The sequence below is a fragment of the Lacerta agilis genome, chromosome 2 (genome assembly GCF_009819535.1).
Source record: "Lacerta agilis isolate rLacAgi1 chromosome 2, rLacAgi1.pri, whole genome shotgun sequence".
NCBI lineage: Eukaryota > Metazoa > Chordata > Lepidosauria > Squamata > Lacertidae > Lacerta > Lacerta agilis.
This window is the reverse complement of record NC_046313.1, coordinates 114,694,616-114,715,899: the sequence shown is the minus strand read 5'-3', so window position 1 is coordinate 114,715,899 and position 21,284 is coordinate 114,694,616. Positions and strand designations below refer to the sequence as shown.

The 21,284-nt window shown below is 45.2% G+C and overlaps 1 protein-coding gene across 1 annotated transcript in view; it reads right to left on the bottom strand.

The window, feature by feature from the left end:
- The window catches only part of LOC117042526, a 76,976-nt gene that overhangs the window by 41,776 nt on the left and 13,916 nt on the right, over positions 1–21,284 (bottom strand). The window contains 1 exon segment of the mRNA XM_033142068.1: positions 9,525–9,687. Coding sequence (XP_032997959.1) covers positions 9,525–9,687 — 163 coding nt within the window.

Sequence of the window (21,284 nt, the reverse complement as noted above, 5' to 3'; positions counted from 1 at the left end):
TTTCATAGGACATCCCTATTTTCATTGGAGAAACATTGGAGGGTATGGAGCTATCCGACCCCTGAGCCATCTGAAGACGATCTGTATAGGGAAGGTGTTTTTATAAAAATGTTTTATTATGTTTTTCTGTATGTTGGAAGCTGTCCAGAGTACCTGGGGCAACCCAGTCAGACGTGGGGGGTATAAATAGTAAAATTATCATTATGGAATGATTTTCATAGGAGAAATGTTGGAGGGGATGGGGTGGGACTAGATGATGCTCAAGGTCTCTTCCAACTCTAGGATTCTATAATTATTTTGAACCTGCCCCCCTCTCCCAAGAAGGACCCGGCCCCTCCTCTCCCCCCACCAGCAAACCGACTTTTAAATGCACTTTTCACGCGCTCTAGCAACAGCCACTGACCTGCCTGCAGCTTCTGGCAAACAGCATTGAAAAGCCGCTTTTGCAGAAACATTTGATATTTGGGGGGGGGGGGCGCAAGGCAGGAAGTTGCTCCCACTATTGACATCCCCCTGTTCCCCCATTTCCTGCCTCTCTAAGAATCCAGCATTTCAAACCCCCCCCCCCGACGCCGCTTGGCTTTCTAAGGGTTAAAGTGAGCGACACGCGCTTCCTAGAGAAGCAGGGGAAAGGCGAGCGGCGAGCGTTCAAAGGAAGCGCGTGCGTTCCTTCCTGGTTCAATCAGCCAATGGAGGAAGGGAGGGAGCAGCTGAGGTTAAAGAGGGAGAGGTGTCTATTCGAGGTGTCTACCTCTCCCACAGGTTGCGCAGCGACTGCAGAGGCATATGATAAGCCTGATTAGTATCTAATTTATATAAGTTATATATAGGTTTGTATGTATATGTATACATATATATGTACATATATATAGGCATAGACACACACACACACACAATATTTTGTATAGATACATAGAATTTTTTAGTATAAATTCCATATATATAAATATATACAATTTTTAAATATAAATTCCACTCATTTTACAAACTCGCCATCCACGAAACCCACTGGTTACATGCGCAATGCGGCTTCATATAGCCATTATCCAGCATTGCTTTTTCGGCCAGAGGGAGAGATCATTTCAAAGCAGATGTGGGCAATTCTGGGCTGCATCAATAGGAGTATAGCGTCTAGATCAAGAGTTTGTTCTCATACCAAGAACAAACTCAGTTGGTCTCTAAGGTGCTACTGGAAAATTTTTTTGATTTTGTTTTGACTATGGCAGACCAACACGGCTACCCACCTGTAACTAGATCAAGGGAAGTAATAGTACCACTATATTCTGCTCTGGTCAGACCTCACCTGGAATACTGTCTCCAGTTCTGGGCACCACAGTTCAAGAAGGATACTGACAAGCTGGAACGTGTCCAGAGGAGGGCAACCAAAATGGTCCAAGGCCTGGAAACGATGCCTTAGGAGGAACGGCTTAGGGAGCTGGGTATGTTTAGCCTGGAGAAGAGAAGGTTAAGGGGTGATATGATAGCCATGTTCAAATATATAAAAGGATGTCCTATAGAGGAGGGAGAAAGGTTGTTTTCTGCTGCTCCAGAGAAGCGGACACGGGGCAATGGATTCAAACTACAAGAAAGAAGATTCCACCTAAACATTAGGAAGAACTTCCTGACAGTAAGAGCTGTTGGACAGTGGGATTTGCTGCCAAGGCGTGTGGTGGAGTCTCCTTCTTTGGAGGTCTTTAAGTGGAGGCTTGACAGCCATCTGTCAGGAATGCTTTGATGGTGTTTCCTGCTTGGCAGGGGGTTGGACTGGATGGCCCTTGTGCTCTCTTCCAACTCTAGGATTCTAAGGAGGGAAAATGGAACCTTTGAATCTCTCCTACTTTATTTAAGGCTCCTCTCTTCTCTCCCGTTCCTGCCTATTTCCACTCCCGCTTGCCCCGCACATGGACGACCCTTAGCCGCTGCCGTTGGGAACCCGGAAGTGTTTAGGTCCACCCAGCGACTCTTCCCGCCTTCCCCCACCCCAAATCCTCCCGAATTGTTGTTGGGGAGGCGCTGAGGGTGAGTCTTAGGGGGGTGAGGTGGGGAGATTGCAGCAGCTCAGGCCTCCAGGGGGCAGAAGGGGGGAGAGGAAGGGGTTAAAGGGACCTCCCTCTTAAAGCCTCCCCTTAGCCCCCTTCTCCCCTTCTCACCAGCCCAGCTGGGGGAAATCCCTTCCACCACCATGCAAGCAATTTCCCCCCTCCTCTGTTTTTGAAACCATGTATTATTTTCTCCCATAGTCTCTGGGCAACCCAGTCTGATAAGCAAGGTGCAATTATTATTATTATTATTATTAATCACTCAATCAATCAATTCCACAGGAGTAGGTGTGCTCAGCTCCTCCTGCTGCTCCAGGAATGGGGATCGTTTGTAGTTCCCGTTATATTGCGTGGCTTAGGGCAGATCCTCCCTGTGCATTGAAACACCCATGAAATAATGCACCTTTTCGAAGGGCCCGACTTCTCTGCAAGGATCCCTGAGGGAACTGTTGTTTTCCAAGCAGGGACCCTGCAAGGTCCACGGGGCTGTCAGCTTCGTGGGAGGCTAGGGATTTATTTTATTTTAATCCCGCCGACTATCGCCAGGGACGATGACCGCATGAAATATCTACTGGTGGATGCCAACCCCTTGGTTTCACGTGGATTGGCCATCTACCGGTACATATTACAGGCCCTGAAACTCAGGACCACCTTTTTGGCCAACTTCCCTTAGCCTTAGTCTTATGTATATTCCCAACATGGACACTGTCGTCACGCCTGCTAGTGCTTTTTATTTTTATTTTATTTGTTTTAACCTGTTCGGTTTTACTTCCAATTGTTTTAACTGTTGTATTCTCTGCATACTCGTGCCAGGCTACTGCCTGGTCTTTTACTATGTGCTATGGCCATAGGGCTAATGCAATAAATAAATTGATTGATTTTGTTTTTTACCTTTCCGCTTTGTGGTGGAACTAAGGTGGGGGGAAAGGTGGGAAAGGATAAAGATCTTCCAACCATACTTGTCTCTCTCGCACCCCACAACTCGTCCGCACAGGTTGTGGAAGAAGCTCAGTGACCCCTTCCTCTATGTGGAAAGAGAAGAAATGGCTGCTCTACAGCCAGCTCAGGTAGGTGAGGTATTCTGTTTATGATTCATGCTGTGTTTGTGATGTCCTATTATGTTATTTTTATCTTTAGTTTGTACGATGCTTTGGGATTAATAGAATGAAATGTTTGGGTTCCTCTTTTGTTATGGGGTCTCTCTTTGCTTTTTCGACATCCAAAGCACCCTTTAAGTAGACCACGAGCTTTGGCTCTTGTACAGTATTTCCAAAATTTCTTTACCTGCACTGTGGGTGAAGGAGGCAGATTGACACACATTTCCTTAGGATTATTTGTGAGGAGTGGCTGGGGAAACTCAGCCAGATGGGTGGGGCATTATTATTATTATTATTATTACTATTATTATTATTATTACTTTTCAGACTCTGGTGTCCTTTGAGGAGGTGGCCATACATTTCACAAAGGAGGAGTGGGAACTCCTGGACCCACGGCAGAAGACTTTGTATAAGGAGATCATGCTGGAAAATTATAGGAATGTGAACTCCCTGGGTAGGGACCTCTTTACCCTTTGATTTGTGAGACACTGAAGAGATGAGCTTTCTCACTCTTCATTGCTGGACTCACAATTTAATTTGGTGAATAGCACACCTGCCGTTCAACTGGTCATTGTTGCATGGGTTTTCAACCAAGGCAAAAGGTTACGTTAAAAATAGCATTAAAGATATAAATACAAACAGGTACAGTCGTACCTTGGAAGTCGAACACATTCCATTCCGGAAGTCCATCCGACTTCTGAAACGTTCAAAAACCAAAACGCGGCTTCTGATTGGCTGCAGGAAGTTCCTGCAGCCAATCAGAAGCCGTGGAAGTCCCGTTGGACGTTTGGCTTCCAAGTTTTTCGATTTTTCGGGAGCCGGAACGTTGGACTCCCAAGGCATTCGGGAGCTGAGGTACGACTGTATAGTGTTGGAATCTCAACAGCAGGGAACATTCAGTATTGTCATTCCGGGTCAATTATGTTGTTTAAAGTTTACTAGCAAGAGATTGATGCAACTAGGCAGGATGGTATCATATTTGCTGAGACGGCATGTGCTCTGAAGTTATATGATGATTCTGCAGGGGTTTCCAGTCATTTATAATCATAGAGTTGGAAAGGACCCTGAGGAGCATCTAGCTCAACCCTCTCTGGTCCATCGGCCCTAAAGAAAGCTCAACAACACTGGTCTCTCCCCCTAAAAAAAGCTAACCAACTCTGGTACATCTTCCCTAAAAAGATGACAATGGGTACATCACTGCTAGTTTTATTATACCAGGAGTAGATGACAGTCTCCTGAGAGTTGGACATGTCTGATCTAGGCTGTATGTTGTTGTTGTTCAGTCGTGTCCGACTCTTTGTGACCCCATGGACCAGAGCACGCCAGGCACCCCTATCCTTCACTGCCTCTTGCAGTTTGGCCAAACTCATGTTAGTAGCTTCGAGAACACTGTCCAGCCAACTCATCCTCTGTCGTCCCCTTCTCCTTGTGCCCTCCATCTTTCCCAACATCAGGGTCTTTTCTAGGGAGTCTTCTCTTCTCATGAGGTGGCCAAAGTACTGGAGCCTCCACTTCAGGATCTGTCCTTCTAGTGAGCACTCTGGGCTGATTTCTTTAAGAATGGATAGGTTTGATCTTCTTGCAGTCCATGGGACTCTCAAGAGTCTCCTCCAGCACCATAATTCAAAAGCATCAATTCTTCGGCGATCAGCCTTCTTTATGGTCCAGCTCTCACTTCCGTACATTACTACTGGGCTGTATCTAGGCTGTATAGTTCTCTTCATAGCCATACTGCCATATGGCGAGTCAGAACATTGGTCCTTCTAGCTCAGTGTTCAGCCAGGGATTAAACCTGGGACCCTCTGCTCGTGAGGCCAATGCTCCCACACTGAGCAATGGCCCTTCCCCAAAAATCTGAATTGGGCAATAGGCATGTGGGCACTCAAGTACAGGAGGAAGGGAGACCTCCTCTTGCCAGGAACAGGGTGTGGGAGACGAAAATGGGGCTGTTTCAGAAGGAAATGTGTTTTGTAATTAGGTCTGCTTTTCCTTTCTCCCAAGAAGAAGAAGGAGACCCTCTCATGCCCAGGCCGGACCTCATCCGCTGGCTAGAAGACCTGGTTATACCACCCTGCATGGAAGGATGCTCAGCAGCAGGTAATTGCGAATGTGCTCCTCCTTGCCTGGGAATGTGAAGGTTTCTGCAGTGGTGTCTGGTGCCCCTTGAGACTGGCAGGGCAGCAAGGAGGGAGACCCAGCGGGAAGTGAAGCGAGAGCCAATGATGGGCAGAGCCACTCTGTAGGGAAATACCAAATCCCTGGTTTTGGAAATAAAGGTCTTGGGGTAATTAGAATCGTGGGTATCACTGTATAAGGGAGGATGCCTTTAAGGAATGTAAAAAGGGGGTGCCTTTAAGAAGATCTCGAGAGATATGCAAGTTTTGGCACCCTGGCCTGACGAGAATGGGGTTGGGGCCAACTGGTGCTTGTTAGGCTGATGAGTAATTCAGGAGGTAACAGCCCAGACTCACAGCTGCCCTTTTATCAGTGACAGCTGTGACTAACGATCTGAGGGCAGTAATTGGCCAGCGGGGGTGGGCTAACTCCTTATCTAGGCTGGGCTGTGTCAAGGAGAGAGAGAGCTGGGGGGAAGCTTCAGGGCTTGGAGCCTGCCTACTGCCGGAACATCATTGCTGAAGAGCTGAGGCGTCGACGGACTTTCCCTCCCCATCAACCATTATGTCCTGGGGGAGTGATTGAGGACTTTTGCCAGCTCTTTCAGATGCTAAGCAGTTGAGTATCTATCCCTGCCGAGTAGGAGAGGGAACAAGTATGTGTATTGAGTCTAGTTAATTAGATGTTTTGTTGTTTTAAGTTTGTGCCTTGTTTTGTGAAAACTGTGCCTTTTGTGTTTTACTAATTCTTAAGTAAAAGATATTTTAGAGAACTTTTGTTCGTGTGTTTTGTTTCCTCCATTGTTTGCTTGGCTATTCCAGTCCTTGCCAATCGGCTACTCTACCGTTAGTTTACTATTTGTGGCTCTGTCTGAGCCGGGGGGAGGCTGTCTGCGGGAGTACAGGGAAAGCGGCCCCCGCGCTTTGGCCTGTAGCGACAGCCAGGTCCCGACCCAGGGGGTGGTGGCAGCAAGATACCTTCTGTGACCCGGCCGGAGGGCTGGGTACAGGTAAAAGTAAAAGTAAAAAGGAATAAACCCCGCTATTCCCCCTGCTTGCTGGTGAAGGGGTGGAGGGAAAGCGGGGTAGTAACGCTACACACTCCCTTGCATGTTGTGAAGGAGAAGGCAGGCAGACTGAGGTTTGTGGAGCAGTGACCCTTTCACCATAATGGACCAGCTGCTCATGGTTATCTGGTGCACAGTAATCTTGTGGACTTCCGAAAATATTTTGGCAAAACCCCTTGCTTGCCCAGGGGCACTTTTGTAGACCTTGTACTTCTTGGGGTAGGAGGAGAAGTCTTCTTGTGAACTGGTACACCAGGGAGTAGAAGAAAATGAGCAGCTCTCACGATGACAGGGAGGAAGGAGGAAAGGAGAAGTGAATAACCTGTGGCCCTCCAGTCGTAGCTGGCCAAATGATCAAGGATGATGTGAGTTGGGAATTTAGCAACATCTGGAGGGACATAGTTCCTCACCCCTGAGTTAAGGTCCTCCGTAGACAGGTGATTTTTGAACTGGTTCCCTTATAATTTGTTGTTGTTGTTCAGTCGTTCAGTCGTGTCCGACTCTTCGTGACCCCATGGACCAGAGCATGCCAGGCACGCCTATCCTTCACTGCCTCTTGCAGTTTGGCCAAACTCATGTTAGTAGCTTCGAGAACACTGTCCAACCATCTCATCCTCTGTCGTCCCCTTCTCCTTGTGCCCTCCATCTTTCCCAACATCAGGGTCTTTTCTAGGGAGTCTTCTCTTCTCATGAGATGGCCAAAGTACTGGAGCCTCAACTTCAGGATCTGTCCTTCTAGTGAGCACTCAGGGCTCATTTCTTTGAGAATGGATAGGCTTGATCTTCTTGCAGTCCATGGGACTCTCAAGAGTCTCCTCCAGCACCATAATTCAAAAGCATCAATTCTTCGGCGATCAGCCTTCTTGATGGTCCAGCTCTCACTTCCATACATCACTACTGGGAAAACCATAGCTTTAACTATACGGACCTTTGTCGGCAAGGTGATGTCTTTGCTTTTTAAGATGCTGTCTAGGTTTGTCATTGTTTTTCTCCCAAGAAGCAGGCGTCTTCTAATTTCGTGACTGCTGTAACCATCTGCAGTGATCATGGAACCCAAGAAAGTGAAATCTCTCACTGCCTCCATTTCTTCCCCTTCTATTTGCCAGGAGGTGATGGGACCAGTGGCCATGATCTTAGTTTTTTGATGTTGAGCTTCAGACCATATTTTGCGCTCTCCTCTTTCACCCTCATTAAAAGGTTCTTTAATTCCTCCTCAGTTTCTGCCATCAAGGTTGTATCATCAGCATATCTGAGGTTGTTGATATTTTTTCCGGCAATCTTAATTATAATTATAATAATAATTATATTATCCCTTATAATAGTGTGTTTGTTTTTCTGTAGACTTCTGCCACCCTCAGCTCTCTTCCTTTCCGGACGTTTGGTTTGTTCTTGCAGAAAATGACAGAATTTTTGGTCCCAGTGGGTGACAGAGCCACCAATTCCCAACAGTTCCTGCTAACCAATGTTCCACCCTTGAATAGCTAACTTAAAACAAAACATTAGTAAATACAGTGGTACCTCGGGTTACATAAGCTTCAGGGTTACATACTCCGCTAACCCAGAAATAACGCTTCAGGTTAAGAACTTTGCTTCGGGATAAGAACAGAAATCGTGCTCTGGCGTCGCAGCGGCAGCGGGAGGTCCCATTAGCTAAAGTGGTGCTTCAGGTTAAGAACAGTTTTAGGTTAGGAACGGACCTCCAGAACAAATTAAGTACTTAACCTGAGTTGCCACTGTATCAGCCCGGTTTATTTAATGTATGGCAGGATCTGCCTCCTCACTGAATATTTGCATGGGTGATGTCTTTGCTATCTTCTCCACAGCTGTGGATTTGGTTGGTTCCTTCCTTAGAGACCCAGTTCCTCACATGCTTCCTTTCTTTTTGATTCCAGGATGTAAAGATCCAGAGATTAAAAGTGAAGTAGATTCTTACGGCCCCTTGCGTCCCCTGCAAATCTACTTTGGAGAGTTGGGAAAAGCTGCAGAACCGATTTGTGAGGTGAAGAGAGAGGAGGAACCTTCCACTGTGCAGGCAGAAAACCTTCCGCCAACAGAACAGCTTTGTTCGATACAGCCCAAAGTGTCAGCAAAAAGAGCCAAGCATCCCAAGCTGGAAGTAAGTTCTTTTAAAGGTTTCGTCTAATATTTGCAGTGTCGAAATAAAAAATAATAAAACTAAATAAAAAATTGTCCAGTAGCACCTTATAGACAAACTAAGTTTGTTCTGGTATAAGCTTTTGTGTGCATGCACACTTCTTCAGATACCATGCACACGAAAGCTTATACCAGAACTGTAAGGACGTTCAGTGGTTGCTCATGAGTAAAGCGCCAAACGCAGAACTTCTAAACTAAGTTCTTTATTGTGCACAGCTATATACAGTGGAGCAAAACATCAAACGTCCATCTCATCACTCAGCAGAGTCCAGGAATGACCCCTTCCGGTTCTTTGTCCAGCAAAAGAGGCGCGGGATCCTGAACCCCCGCCTCCCCCTTCCACGTCCTTCCTGCCTACGACCTCGGAGCGTGGGAACCTGACCCCGTTCCCCGCTTTCCCCTCGGCGCTGAGGCTCCGCGAGCCTCTCAGAGCCCCTGCACCGCCTTCCTGCCTCAAGCTCCCCCTCCCCACCGGAGGAATGGTCGCTTCCGGCAGAGGAGGGGGATGAGGGAGAGGACGAGCTGGTAAACAGCAGGGGTGGGTCCCTGTACTCCAAGCAATCCCGGGACGCTACCTGCCGTGGGGAGGGGGGTTTCCTGACAAGAACAAACTTCGTTGGTCTATAACAGTGGTGTCCAAACTTTTTTCAAAGAGGGCCAGATTTGATGAAGCAAATCTGTTGAGCTTTTTTTAGGATTTTACCCCAGGAAATAAACTGCCACAGGGGCTGGATTAAACCGACCAGTGGGCCGAATTAGGCCCCTGAAACCGACTTTGGACATGCCTGGTCTATAAGGTGCTACTGGACTTAGATATATTTCGACTGCATCAGACCAACATGGCTACCTACCTGAATTTGCAGTGTGATCAGCTTGTGAAAGGATGATAATTCGTTCTTTCCTCTCTAAATTGTTTTTCAGACCTGTAGCAGAGGATCTCCCTGCAACAGTGTGAAGGCGAACAGCGTGGAAGCCCTGCTGCGAGATCCCTTTCCTCAGCGCAGTTTGGCTGAGCAATGCCGCATTAAAGAGCTCGGTCCCGACTGCCCTGACCTGTGCATTGTGCAAACCGTGCTGGAGAAAGGCAAGCTGGTGACTCGGAGGTTTAGCAGGGCCTGGTACGACCGGAAGGCGTGGCTTTGCGGGAGCGCCTCGAAAAACGCGTTCCTGTGCTTTCCCTGCTTGCTGTTTGGCGGCGCCGTCACCTGGGCACGGACTGGAGTGGCAGACATGAAACAGATCTCCATAAAGACGAAGGTTCACGAGGAATCTGCAAAGCACAGGGAGAACTGCCTGAAGCTGGCTGGGTTGGGCAGAGTCAGTGGTGCCAAGCCAACGGACACTGGCTGCGATGCTCACACCAGGAAGCATAGCCAGGAAGTGGAGAACAGGTATGTACTTTCAAAAATAATTGATTGCATAAATACACTCTTGAGATGCTTGTTGGCCTTTAAGTTGCTTCATAGCAAAAAACAACACTCACCCACCTAGCTCTGGCGTTCGAGAGTCTTCCCTTTCCCTCCAAGTGTGTCTCTTCCCCCCCTTTGTTACTCTCCCCATTTTCTCCTCCAGTCCCACTCCTTTTCAATCATACTGCCAGTCTGTACCTTACGGAATTCTGGGCATTCCATATCCTCCAACATTTCTCCGATGAAAATAGGGACGTCCAATTCCATCGTGATATTTTTACTATTTATACCTCTCACATCTTACTGGGTTGCCCCAGACACTCTGGGCAGCTTCCAATATACAGTCGTACCTCGGAAGCCGAACAGAATCCGTTCCGTAAGTCCATTCGACTTCCAAAACATTCGGAAACCAAGACGCAGCTTCCGATTGGTTGCAGGAAGCTCCTGCAATCAGAAGCCTCGCCAGACGTTCGGGTTCCAAAAGAACGTTTGCAAACCGGAACACTCACTTCCGGGTTTGCGGCGTTCGGGAGCCAAAGGTATGACTGTATAATTAAACATTAAACTTTTTTTTTTTTTTAAACTTCCCTATACAGGATTGCCTTCAGATGGATGGGGGTGGTCAGATAACTCCATACCCTCCAACATTTTTCCAATGAAAATAGAGACACCCTAAGGAAAAGCAGGACATTCCAGGATAAAATCAGAAACTGGGACAGCTTCTCTAAATCAGGGACATCCTGGGAAAATAGGGATACTTGGAGGGTCTGCTATTCACTACCTCTTTCGTAGATCTCAGCAAGCAAATTGTAAATAGTCATTAGTCAGAAGAGTGGAAGCTTTTTGTAGCCTGAATTATAGACAGCTCAGAGCGAGATGGCAGTGCAGTCCCTTCTCCGGGGATTTTTAAGTTCATTGGGCAGCGGGAATAGTAGTAATAATAATAATAATAATAATAATAATAATAAAGACCAAAATAGCGCCACACCTTTAAAACTAAAATGCAAAACACAGCACAAGTGCAAGCAGCTAAAGGCGTACAAATAAATAAATGTAAGTTTAACTGTGTGAGGGTGACTTCTAATATAAATGTAGGCTTGCGGCTGCTAAAACAGACAAGGCCCAGCCAGCCAATTAAATCCACTAAATAAAATGCAGCAGTGGCATACTGCAGTGCAGCAAAACTCAGGCATTTGAAAGTCAACATAGGTACCTCAGACAAAACTTTAAAAAGTAACAAAATACTAAAAAAAATAAAATCAGCAACGGAGCTTTCTCTGATGAGGCAATGGTCTTACACACTAGAAGCATGTTCAACAGTCCCACTTCCCTACCCTAGAACTCTTCTCAATTCTCCTCTCGCCCCCCGATTTCTCACACATTTGTTATCATTTGTGTCAGGGGCATTCCATGAAAAGTGGTCCTGTGGTCTACAATATTAAAATTAAAGATAAAATTCCAAAATAAATTATTTTATGTAGTTGAAAGTGTATATATTGTTAAAATGACAATATAATTTGATATAGAGAAAATTGGGGGAGTGAAAATTGGAAATAACTGTACAAGTTCAGAAAGTCACTTTTTTAAACGAAAACTTAATGAGTTCATGTTTTTTTCAATGCAATAAACATAATAAATAATAAAATATTAACATATATCATAGCAAGTATATCTGTTCTGACAAAAAATATATGGCAGAAAAATATTTTTGATTTTGATTAAATTTTGTCCATGTTAAAGTGACTGGTTCTGGCTTCCAGTGTCACACACGTCACAATAAGTTAATATTTTTTATCTAATAACTTAGCCATGAACTTCACCATGCTGAATTTTTTATAAGCTTATTAAACTTAAAAACACAAAAAATGGATTTTTTTAAAAAAATTAGTCACACACGTCACCATTTGTGACGTGTGTGACTGTGACGTGTGTGACAGGAGCATATTTTTTATTATTAAAAATGCAAATACATACATGTAAATAATAATATTAACATAGATCATAACAAGTACATCTGTTATGGCAAACAAATATTTGACAGAAAAATTTATTAGATTACTAGCTGCCCGGCCACACATTGCTGTGGCGTTTTTTGCTTTTTAAAATTCTGACCCCGAAAGTATTCTGGAAGCTCCTGTTTTCGTTCTTCCCTGTCCCTGTAGAATAGGGGTCAGCAAGGTGGTATTGATCACTTGGGACTGTGTGTGTTCATCATGCGAAGTTGCGGTGGCCATTTTAGGTAAGGGCACTTGGGAAATTTAAAAATGCCTGTGAGTGTGCAGCGGCCATTTTAATTGAGGGCACAGAGCACTTTATGGAGGCCTACTGCGGGCCTTGCTCTGGTTTTTTTTACTGTAAAAGCGCACCCCCCCCAACACTCCCCTCCTCACAATTAACTGGCCCCATGCTCTACGCCATTAAAAAGAGCATTCTCCCCCATCCCAGTCCCAAAATTACGCACCCCAGCGACAAAATCCCCTCAGAGCCGGTCTTACTGCAACCTCTCAGGCAGCCTTGGGCTTATTTTGCTCCCGCATTTTTTTTCTCCCCCCTCTCTTCCGCAACTGCCCTGCCTCCTGCTCCGTCTTTTCCCCACATTTCCACTAAGCAGTTTGTGTCAGAAAGTCCTTGGGTGCTTATAGATGGCAGTTATAAAATGGTGGACGGGGTTTTCTTTTTGGCGCAGTTCTGATGACGTCAACAGGCAACCCGCCTTTCTATTGGATGCTGTTGGAGTCTTCATTCCTTTTGCTGGTGAGGTATAATAGGCGCGCCATTTCTTTTTGCCTTTATTCTATATTTTAGGCATGGCAGGTGTGGGTTTTTTAAATTTTTTATTATGCTAGATCCTTCCTCGATGGTCATGTTACGCTTTGTCCTAAATTTGATGCGCTTTGGTCCAGCGGTTATGGTGTTGCACGCGCACGCAATGGGAACATTTATATATATATATATAGATAGATGATTAAGCTTTGCAGTATTTTGCTCCATAATTTGGCATCAAAGGGCTAACTGTGAGTGTGCCATCTTCAAAACATCACAATAAATAAATAAATAAATAAATAAATAAATAAATAAATAAAGTTAAATGTGGAAGGCCTCCTTCCACCTGCCTTGCCCCACCCCTGGCCCTGGGACTCTTCATAAGGGAGCTGTTCCTGAAGAAAGAACTGTGAGGGGAGAGACTCCATTAGGCAAGGCCTCCTTCCACCTGCCTTGCCCCATCCCTGGCCCTGGGACTCTTCATAAGGGAGCTGTTCCTGAAGAAAGAACTGTGAGGGGAGAGACTCCATTAGGCAAGGCCTCCTTCCACCTGCCTTGCCCCATCCCTGGCCCTGGGACTCTTCATAAGGGAGCTGTTCCTGAAAGAAGAACTGTGAGGGGAGAGACTCCATCATGCAAGGCCTCCTTCCACCTGCCTTGCCCCATCCCTGGCCCTGGGACTTCATAAGGGAGCTGTTCCTGAAGGAAGAACTGTGAGGGGAGAGACTCCATCAGGCAAGGCCTACTTCCACCTGCCTTGCTCCACCCTCTAGTGCTTCTCAAATGGTATTGTATTAGTTTGCTTTATTTTGTTTTATTAATTAGTTTAGAAATTGTTTATTGTAAATGTTGAGTGGATTTCTGTTTAACTTTTCTATGTTGATATTGTTTTATATTACTTTAATTGTTGGATTTTTTACGTGGGTTGCTTATTTTATGGTTTTGTTTTATTCTCAACTTTTTATTACATTTGATTGTTATATGATGTCTATTTTTTGTTTCGTCTGCTTGTAAACCGCCTTGAGTATCGTAAGATGGAAAGGCGGTATACAAATAAAAAAATTATTATTATTAATTTTCATTGCCTGTAATGCATTATTAGCAATAACTACCAGTGTAAACAAAATAGATGATATTACCACTGAGACCATTGTACATGCATTCAGTTTGTGTCTCTTTGGTTACTAGGCTATGAAAATTTTATGTGTTTATATATTTTAGTCCTATTTTAATAACCTAAGAAATCAATAAAATTTTCATTTTAATCAAAACTATCATTCTTTGTCTTTTGATAGGTTGAAAATGGACAGCAGCGTGCCAGCACCAAATGCTAAACCGCCACCTTTAACTGCAGCTGAAAGGAAAAGGCGCTCCCGTGCCAAAAAAAAGGCTAGTGATCCGAATTACCAGATCGATGAGAACAGAAGAATTGAGGAGCTGAGGAAAAGAAAAGTAGAATCCATGAACGCTCAACAACTGAAAGCATACCGAGCAGCTGCTAATCAACGGAAAAAGAAGAGCCGCCGTTTGTTGACAGAGCAAGCGATGCAAAGTGATCTGGAATTATCTTCAAGCTGTGAGACAACTTTAGAAATTTCTCTAAAGCCATATAAAAAACCTCAGTCTTTAGGAAAGGCTACATGTAAATCAATGAGGTCACTCCCATCTTCCCCACGCAAGAAGCTGGCTGTTGTAACCGGGATTGTGACGCGCATTGTTTTGAATTTAGAGGATAAAAAAGAATGTCTTGATAATAACAGAAGTCTGTCTGCAGAGACAAAGGAGTTAGTGGAACAGTTTTATTTTCGTAGTGATATTGTTTATACAGAACCGTCAATGAAGGGGGGTAGTTACCGTTTGGAAGAATGGTAAGAAAGAAACTTTACGCTGACATTATTTAACCATTTACAGGTGGGTAGCCGTGTTGGTCTGCCATAGTCGAAACAAAATAGAAAATTCTTTCCAGTAGCACCTTAGAGACCAACTGAGTTTGTTCTTGGTATGAGCTTTCGTGTGCATGCACACTTCTTCAGATACACGAAAGCTCATACCAAGAACAAACTCGGTTGGTCTCTAAGGTGCTACTGGAAAGAATTTTCTATTTTGTTTCGATTATTTAACCATGTACTTAAGGGAAGCTTTTTCCCTCTTTAAAATCAGTCATCCAGATACTGTCATAGGTCTTACAACTTTTTGTACACTCCGTCCACCAAATGTCTTATTAATGAAAGATACGCCACCAGACCAATGTCTCTGTATGATCCACGAGAATTTCTTTTTAAAATTGAAAGCAATGCAGATATTTTACCACAGATACTGGTGGGGAACGGTGCTGTGCAGTGATAAAGATTTAACTTCCTCCTGTTGGATGGGTAGCTGTTTGGAGTGCCAAAATGGGAATAAATTAGCTATAGAAGTGGATCCAGCAACAGCTGTGTACTGGCATGAATTGGTTAAAGAGAAGACAACTCACCAAGACAACTCCCCAAAGTTAAAGAGAAAACAACTCCCCAAAGTAGAAAAGAAACATAAAAAAGATTTTTAAAAATGGCTACGCAAGTGAACTTCTGGAACTACTGCTTCAGTCCATTCCTGTTGTTCAAGAACACACACGAGTGAAACGTATTCAGGCTGCAGAATTCCAGTCAGACCAAACTGATCCATCGAAACGACTGTTACAGATCGATTGTTCTATGTCATACTCTTGCAAATATCAAAATGAAGTTCAGTCTGCACTCTGGAGCCATCAGAGCGTTACACCCTTCACTGCTGCCGTCCTTCAAGGAAATAGTTGCTCAACGTATCTCATTTGCTCGGACACCAATAAAAAAAGATAAGGATACTGTCGCTGTATTTTTAAATATCTTATATGAAACAATTCTTGACGAAGAAAATTCAACATTAACGGGTGTTATTTGGAGTGATGGTCCATCATCTGAGTTTAAAAACCAGTTTATGGTGAAATTGATGCAACAGTTATCCCATAAATTCAAGAAACCATTTCAGTGGAAATACTTCGCAACATCACACGGGAAAGGTATTGTTGATGGTGTTGGAGGAAAGGCCAAATCCTTCGTTCGTGCAGAAGTCATGAGTAAGAAAACTAGCGGGACAGTTGTTTAATCGTCACTGGAATTTGCTAATGTGGTTAGCACCTTAATGTCAAGCACTAAAGTAATTCATGTGTCTCAGGCAGAAATAAAATCAAGAATAACTGACAGGAACCCATGGGTGAATACATTAGCAGTACCAGGCATACGGAAAGTGTATTTCATTATGTGTGAGTATAATGGTAATATACAGTTATTTAACACATCGCAGGCTGGAATGTCTTCTGAAAATGCAGGCCCCAGTGGAGCTAGAGTAAATTGTCCAAAATTAATTCACTTTGCCAGAGAACTGTATATATTTGAAAGTAAAGTGAATGTGTTCGAATGAACCAGTGCAATGCTATTTTTGGTTCAGTAACTGTAAATAAAATAAGGCTGTTCTACAAGTTGTGCAGACATTAAAGATGATTGCTTTGTGTCCAATTCCACTTTTATGTTAATGTTTATTAATTTGCTAACCTCAATCTGTAAAAAGATAACAATTATCCACACAAATGATATTTTTAAGGGTTTCATTAGAAAAAAATTCATATGTGGTCACACACGTCACGTTAAATGTCACACACGTCACAGTACTATTTATTGTTTTTTAGCCTACGTATTGCTACTTCATATTCCTAAAACCCCTCTTTTCGATTTACACATATATGGCTTAATTCTAATAATTTTTATTTCCATGAATGTTACAAGAATTCACAGAAATATTCAAAGGACTTGGGAAGAGAGGGGGAAACATTTGCAAAATGGTCACACACATCACGCAAAATTAAAAATTTGTATCTCTATTCAGGCAACATAAAAATATTCCAAATCAAATTAATTATATCTTAAGACATAAATGACAGGTGTCAATTAATTGCTTTCAAACCAGCAGTTGTTTTAGGGTCAAAATAATTACAAATGTACCAAAAACGTCTGAATGTCACACACATCACGGTGGAATGCCCCGTCAGGGAACTGCCCTCGTTAGGGCGGGAGGTCTTGTCGATGTACCGAGAGCCCTGACACCTCCTCAGTAGTGAAACCTCTTCAAGTGGGAAAAGCGGCACCTCCTCCAGCGGGGAGGGGCAAGCTGGGAACAGCCAGGTGAGGCAAGAGCTTGGAGATGCTGCCGAGAGCCCCAGCATGCCTCATGAGTTTCGCTCTGGGGGGAGCACGCCACTTCCGTTGCCCCAGTTGCGCAGAGGGGTCAAAAGGAGACCGGGAGGTGGCGCTTTGGCAGGGCCGTCTTAAGCCTATCCGGCGCCCTGGTTCAAAGATCCCTCTGGCGCTCCCCGCGCCCCTGCCGCCTCTCCACCCGCCTCCCTCCTGCGCTGGCCGCCCCTCGAGAGAGGGGGTGGGCGAGCGGGGGATGAGGGGCGTGGCGTTGGAGCGGGCGGGCTGGCGCTCGCGCACCAGCGGGCGGGCGGGCCGCAAGCCGGTCACCCTCGCCTCCTGGAGCCCCAGCTGGAGTGCTGGAAGGGCGTGCAAAGCCCCGCGCCGCTCCAGCGCTCTAGCTAGGGCTCTGGGAGGCGAGGGCGGCCGGCTTGTAGCCCGCCCGCCGGCGCGCGAGTGCCCGCCCGCCTGGGGGCGGGGGCGGGTTGGGGAGGGGAGCCCAGTATGCTGGCGTGCTCGCGGGGGCGCCCCTGGGGGGCCTGGCGCCCTGGTGCGCCGCGCCACAAGCCCCTATGGCTGAGACGGCCCTGCACTTTGGGGTGCCTAAATTCTTACGTTGGGGTAACAGCCGGAAACCGGCACTCCCGGATTCTGCAAGTGACTAGGACGGTCATGTTTTCACGTTCTCTGCACTGTAGATAGTCTGCACCAATAAACTGTTAAAAGACAGTTGAGCCTCATGCCTGATTACTCATGAGCAACCACAAAGCAGATCTGACAATTTGTTAAATATATTGGCACCAATGTATATGCATTAATATATTAACATCAGTATATCAGTATTCATATACTGATACTGGTATTAATATATTGTCCTGAAATCTGCAAAGGTGTAGCTGAAGCATGCTATCATTGAGTACATTTTTGTAAAATTAAATGCATCGGCTTCAGAGTTTTATTTTCGTTCACAATGTTTCCCCTCTATTTGTCTCCAGCCCGCCTCATCCCCGTGTTCTGGAATATCCCGAATACCACCATTTGGTAGACAAGAGAAAAACGAAGAGTCCTTTCTGGGTGCATTTTGGATTGCCTGCCGATGAGAGCGGCCGTGCGGTGCCCGACGGTGTCGCGATTTGCAAAATATGTTTGCACTCTGTGTCCGCAAAAGGCGGAAACACCTCCAACCTTGGCAAACACCTTCAGCTCAAACACCCTCTGAAATTTAGGGAGCTGCCTTCTTCATCCAGAGATCTTTCCGTCCCTTTGCATAAAAATGCCGCCGAGCTGGCAGCATCAGCAAGTGCTGCAGTAACTGTTGCGGAAAGTCCTAGGGAACAGCAAAACACCGTGTTGGATTCTCAGCCGCTCAATCCTAAGAGCTCAAGATCTTGTACTCAGGCGATCACAGAGTATCTGGCTACGTGCCTGGAGCCTTACAACACAGTGGACCACCCCAAATTTATCCAGATGGTGAACACTCTAAAACCGAAATATCCGCTGCCTGGTAGAAAATACTTCGCAACCGCAGGAGTTCCAAAACTGTACAAGGAAACGCTGGAGAAAATGAAGAGAGAAATACACCGGCTAACTAAGACTGAACTGGCCGTCACAACCGATTGCTGGACGTCTGTAGCCGGCGCTCCGTTTGTGGCAGTGACGGTACATTTCATTTCAGACGAGTGGAAGTTGACTGACGCTTGCTTGGCCTGTAGGCATTTTTTGAAGGAGCCCAGCGCAGCCGTTCTTTGCGAAATGCTCAGAGACACCTTATCGGAGTGGGGCATCGACGTGAATAACGTATTTTGCAGCACGACGGATAACGGCGCCAATATTTTCAAAGCGGTCTGGCAGCTGGGCTTAGAGCACATTACCTGCTTTGCTCACAATATAAGCGACGGGGTGAACAGAGCTCTAAACCTGACACAGCTGAGAAGGGCGGTTGGGAGGCTGAAAAGGCTACAAAACAGTATTTGCCGTAGCTGGAAAATGAGGCGAGACCTCACCAGTGCTCAGGAGATGCTCGAGATGGACAAGGTGGGTTTGCCAAGCGCTTGTCCCACAAGGTGGGGGAGTCTTCTCAAGCTGTGCCGAAGGTTTCTCGAAAACCAGCTGCCGCTGTGCAAGGTACTTATGGATTATCCGTCTAAAAGACATTTGATGTTGGAAGGGGACGACGTCTCGGCTGTCCAAGACTTTGTGTCTGCAGCTACCGTGTTAGAGGACCTCACCACGACTCTAAGCGGAAGCAGTTATGTCACGGCCTCATCTGTTCTGCCTCTTTATAGGCAAATTAAGAAAAGTCTCCAGCCTGAGGAGGGAGACAGTGTGCTGCTGAAGGACATTAAATGTGAGATTTTGGGTGCGCTGTCAGAAAAGTATGATAGTGCGCCCACAGCAACCACTTTAGGCCTAGCCTCGTTGTGCGACCCGAGGTTTCGCCTGCGTTTCTTGGAGGCTCCCGAGGCTGTCAGGCAGGAGGCTGTAAAGAAGATGATGGACTTGCAAGGGAGTCTGCGTGCTGCTTCGACGGAGCCCAATACTTGCCCTGCTCCACCCAAAAAAAGGACGTTGGCAAAAATCTTCGGTTTAGAGGCAGAAGAGGGCCTGGCACTGGCGGATGATGCATCAAAAGCAGAAAAAGAGCTAAATGAGTATATGGCTATGCCAAGAGTGAGCTTCGATGAATGCCCTCTGATGTGGTGGAAGGCAAATGAAGCTTCCTTTCCGATGTTGAAGGTGCTTGCAAAGAGGTTTTTGGCTATCCCAGGAACAAGTGTGCCATCCGAAAGTGTGTTCAGCACGGCTGGCAGTGTTCTTCAAAGACAAAGGGCGTCTCTTTTGCCAGAGAACGCCGAAATGCAAATTTTCCTTGCAAAAAATATAAATTTCATTCAATAATATATATTTTTTTGCTCTGTAAAATGTTGTCTATTCTTTCTGGTTTATAAAAGAAATGCAAATTTCCTTTGCAAAAAAAATGTATATTTTGTTTAATTTTTAATTATTATTTTTTCTGTGAAAATTTATCCATTCTTTCTGGTTTGGTCTGGTTTATAAAAGAAATGCAAATAAAAATATAAATTTTGAATGACCATCTTTTGTTCTGTAAAAAATTATACAATCCATTCTTTCAATTTTGCCCTGGTTTAAAGTAAAGGTAAAGGGACCCCTGACAGTTAAGTCCAGTCGCGGACGACTCTAGGGTTGCGGCGCTCATCTCGCTTTACTGGCCGAGGGAGCCAGCATTTGTGTGGCCAGCATGACTAAGCCGCTTCTGGCAAAACCAGAGCAGCGCACGGAAACGCCGTTTACCTTCCCACTGGAGTGGTATCTACTTGCACTGAATGCTGTCAAACTGCTAGGTTGACAGGAGCAGGAACTGAGCAACAGGAGCTCACTCCGTTGTGGGGATTCAAACCGCCGACCTTCAGATCGGCAAGCCCTAGGCTCTGTGGTTTAACCCACAGCGCCACCTGCGTCCTGCCCCTAGTTTAGAAAAGTAAATCAACAATCAAGTAACTGGTGCTGTAGGATGTATGCACATTCAACTAAGACTCAATAGTGAATTATATTTGAATATCTAAAAGTGTGACACTGAATTGGCTTTTTTTCTTTTTTAGTAATGTAATTAAAGTTTTAGAAAACATTCTCTCACCTTACAGTCTTATGACAGTCCACACACTCCAAACATTAATTTAGTTTTCCACCTGTGTGAATTTGTAAAAGCAACTTAGATATATACAACTCAGATATGTACAAAATATATAAAAGAACAATAAACACGGTAATATGAAGGGCGGGGTGCAAAACAGAAAACAGCTCACAGATTCTTAATACAATGCGTACTTGTTCATTAACACTCCTTTTTAATTTTCATCGCAGATGATGCTAAATGATGGGGGGGGGAATTAACCTAGGATACTCCATCCACAGAAGGCCATGTATATTTCACAGAGTTGAAAGGGGAAAGGGGCTCTGTGGGTCATCTGGCTCAACCCTTGCAATGCAGGACTCTCAACACATAGTTCCCCATCCAACTTGAAACCATACCAAACCCAGGTTAGCTTTGCAAATGTGCTAATCGTTTTATTGCTGCGCCACTAAGAGGGGATAACCAGCTTCTTTAGAAGCTATATGTGGAACGAAGCAGAACTTTACATGAAATGAATCTTTTGAGCATGGATTGCAAAGTGCACACATTTGTTAACTTCTCCAGTTACAGGTGGGTAGCCGTGTTGGTCTGCCATAGTCGAAACAAAATAGAAAATTCTTTCCAGTAGCACCTTAGAGACCAACTGAGTTTGTTCTTGGTATGAGCTTTCGTGTGCATGCACACTTCTTCAGACATGCACACTTCTTCACACACTTCACACTTCGTCTGAAGAAGTGTGCATGCACACGAAAGCTCATACCAAGAACAAACTCAGTTGGTCTCT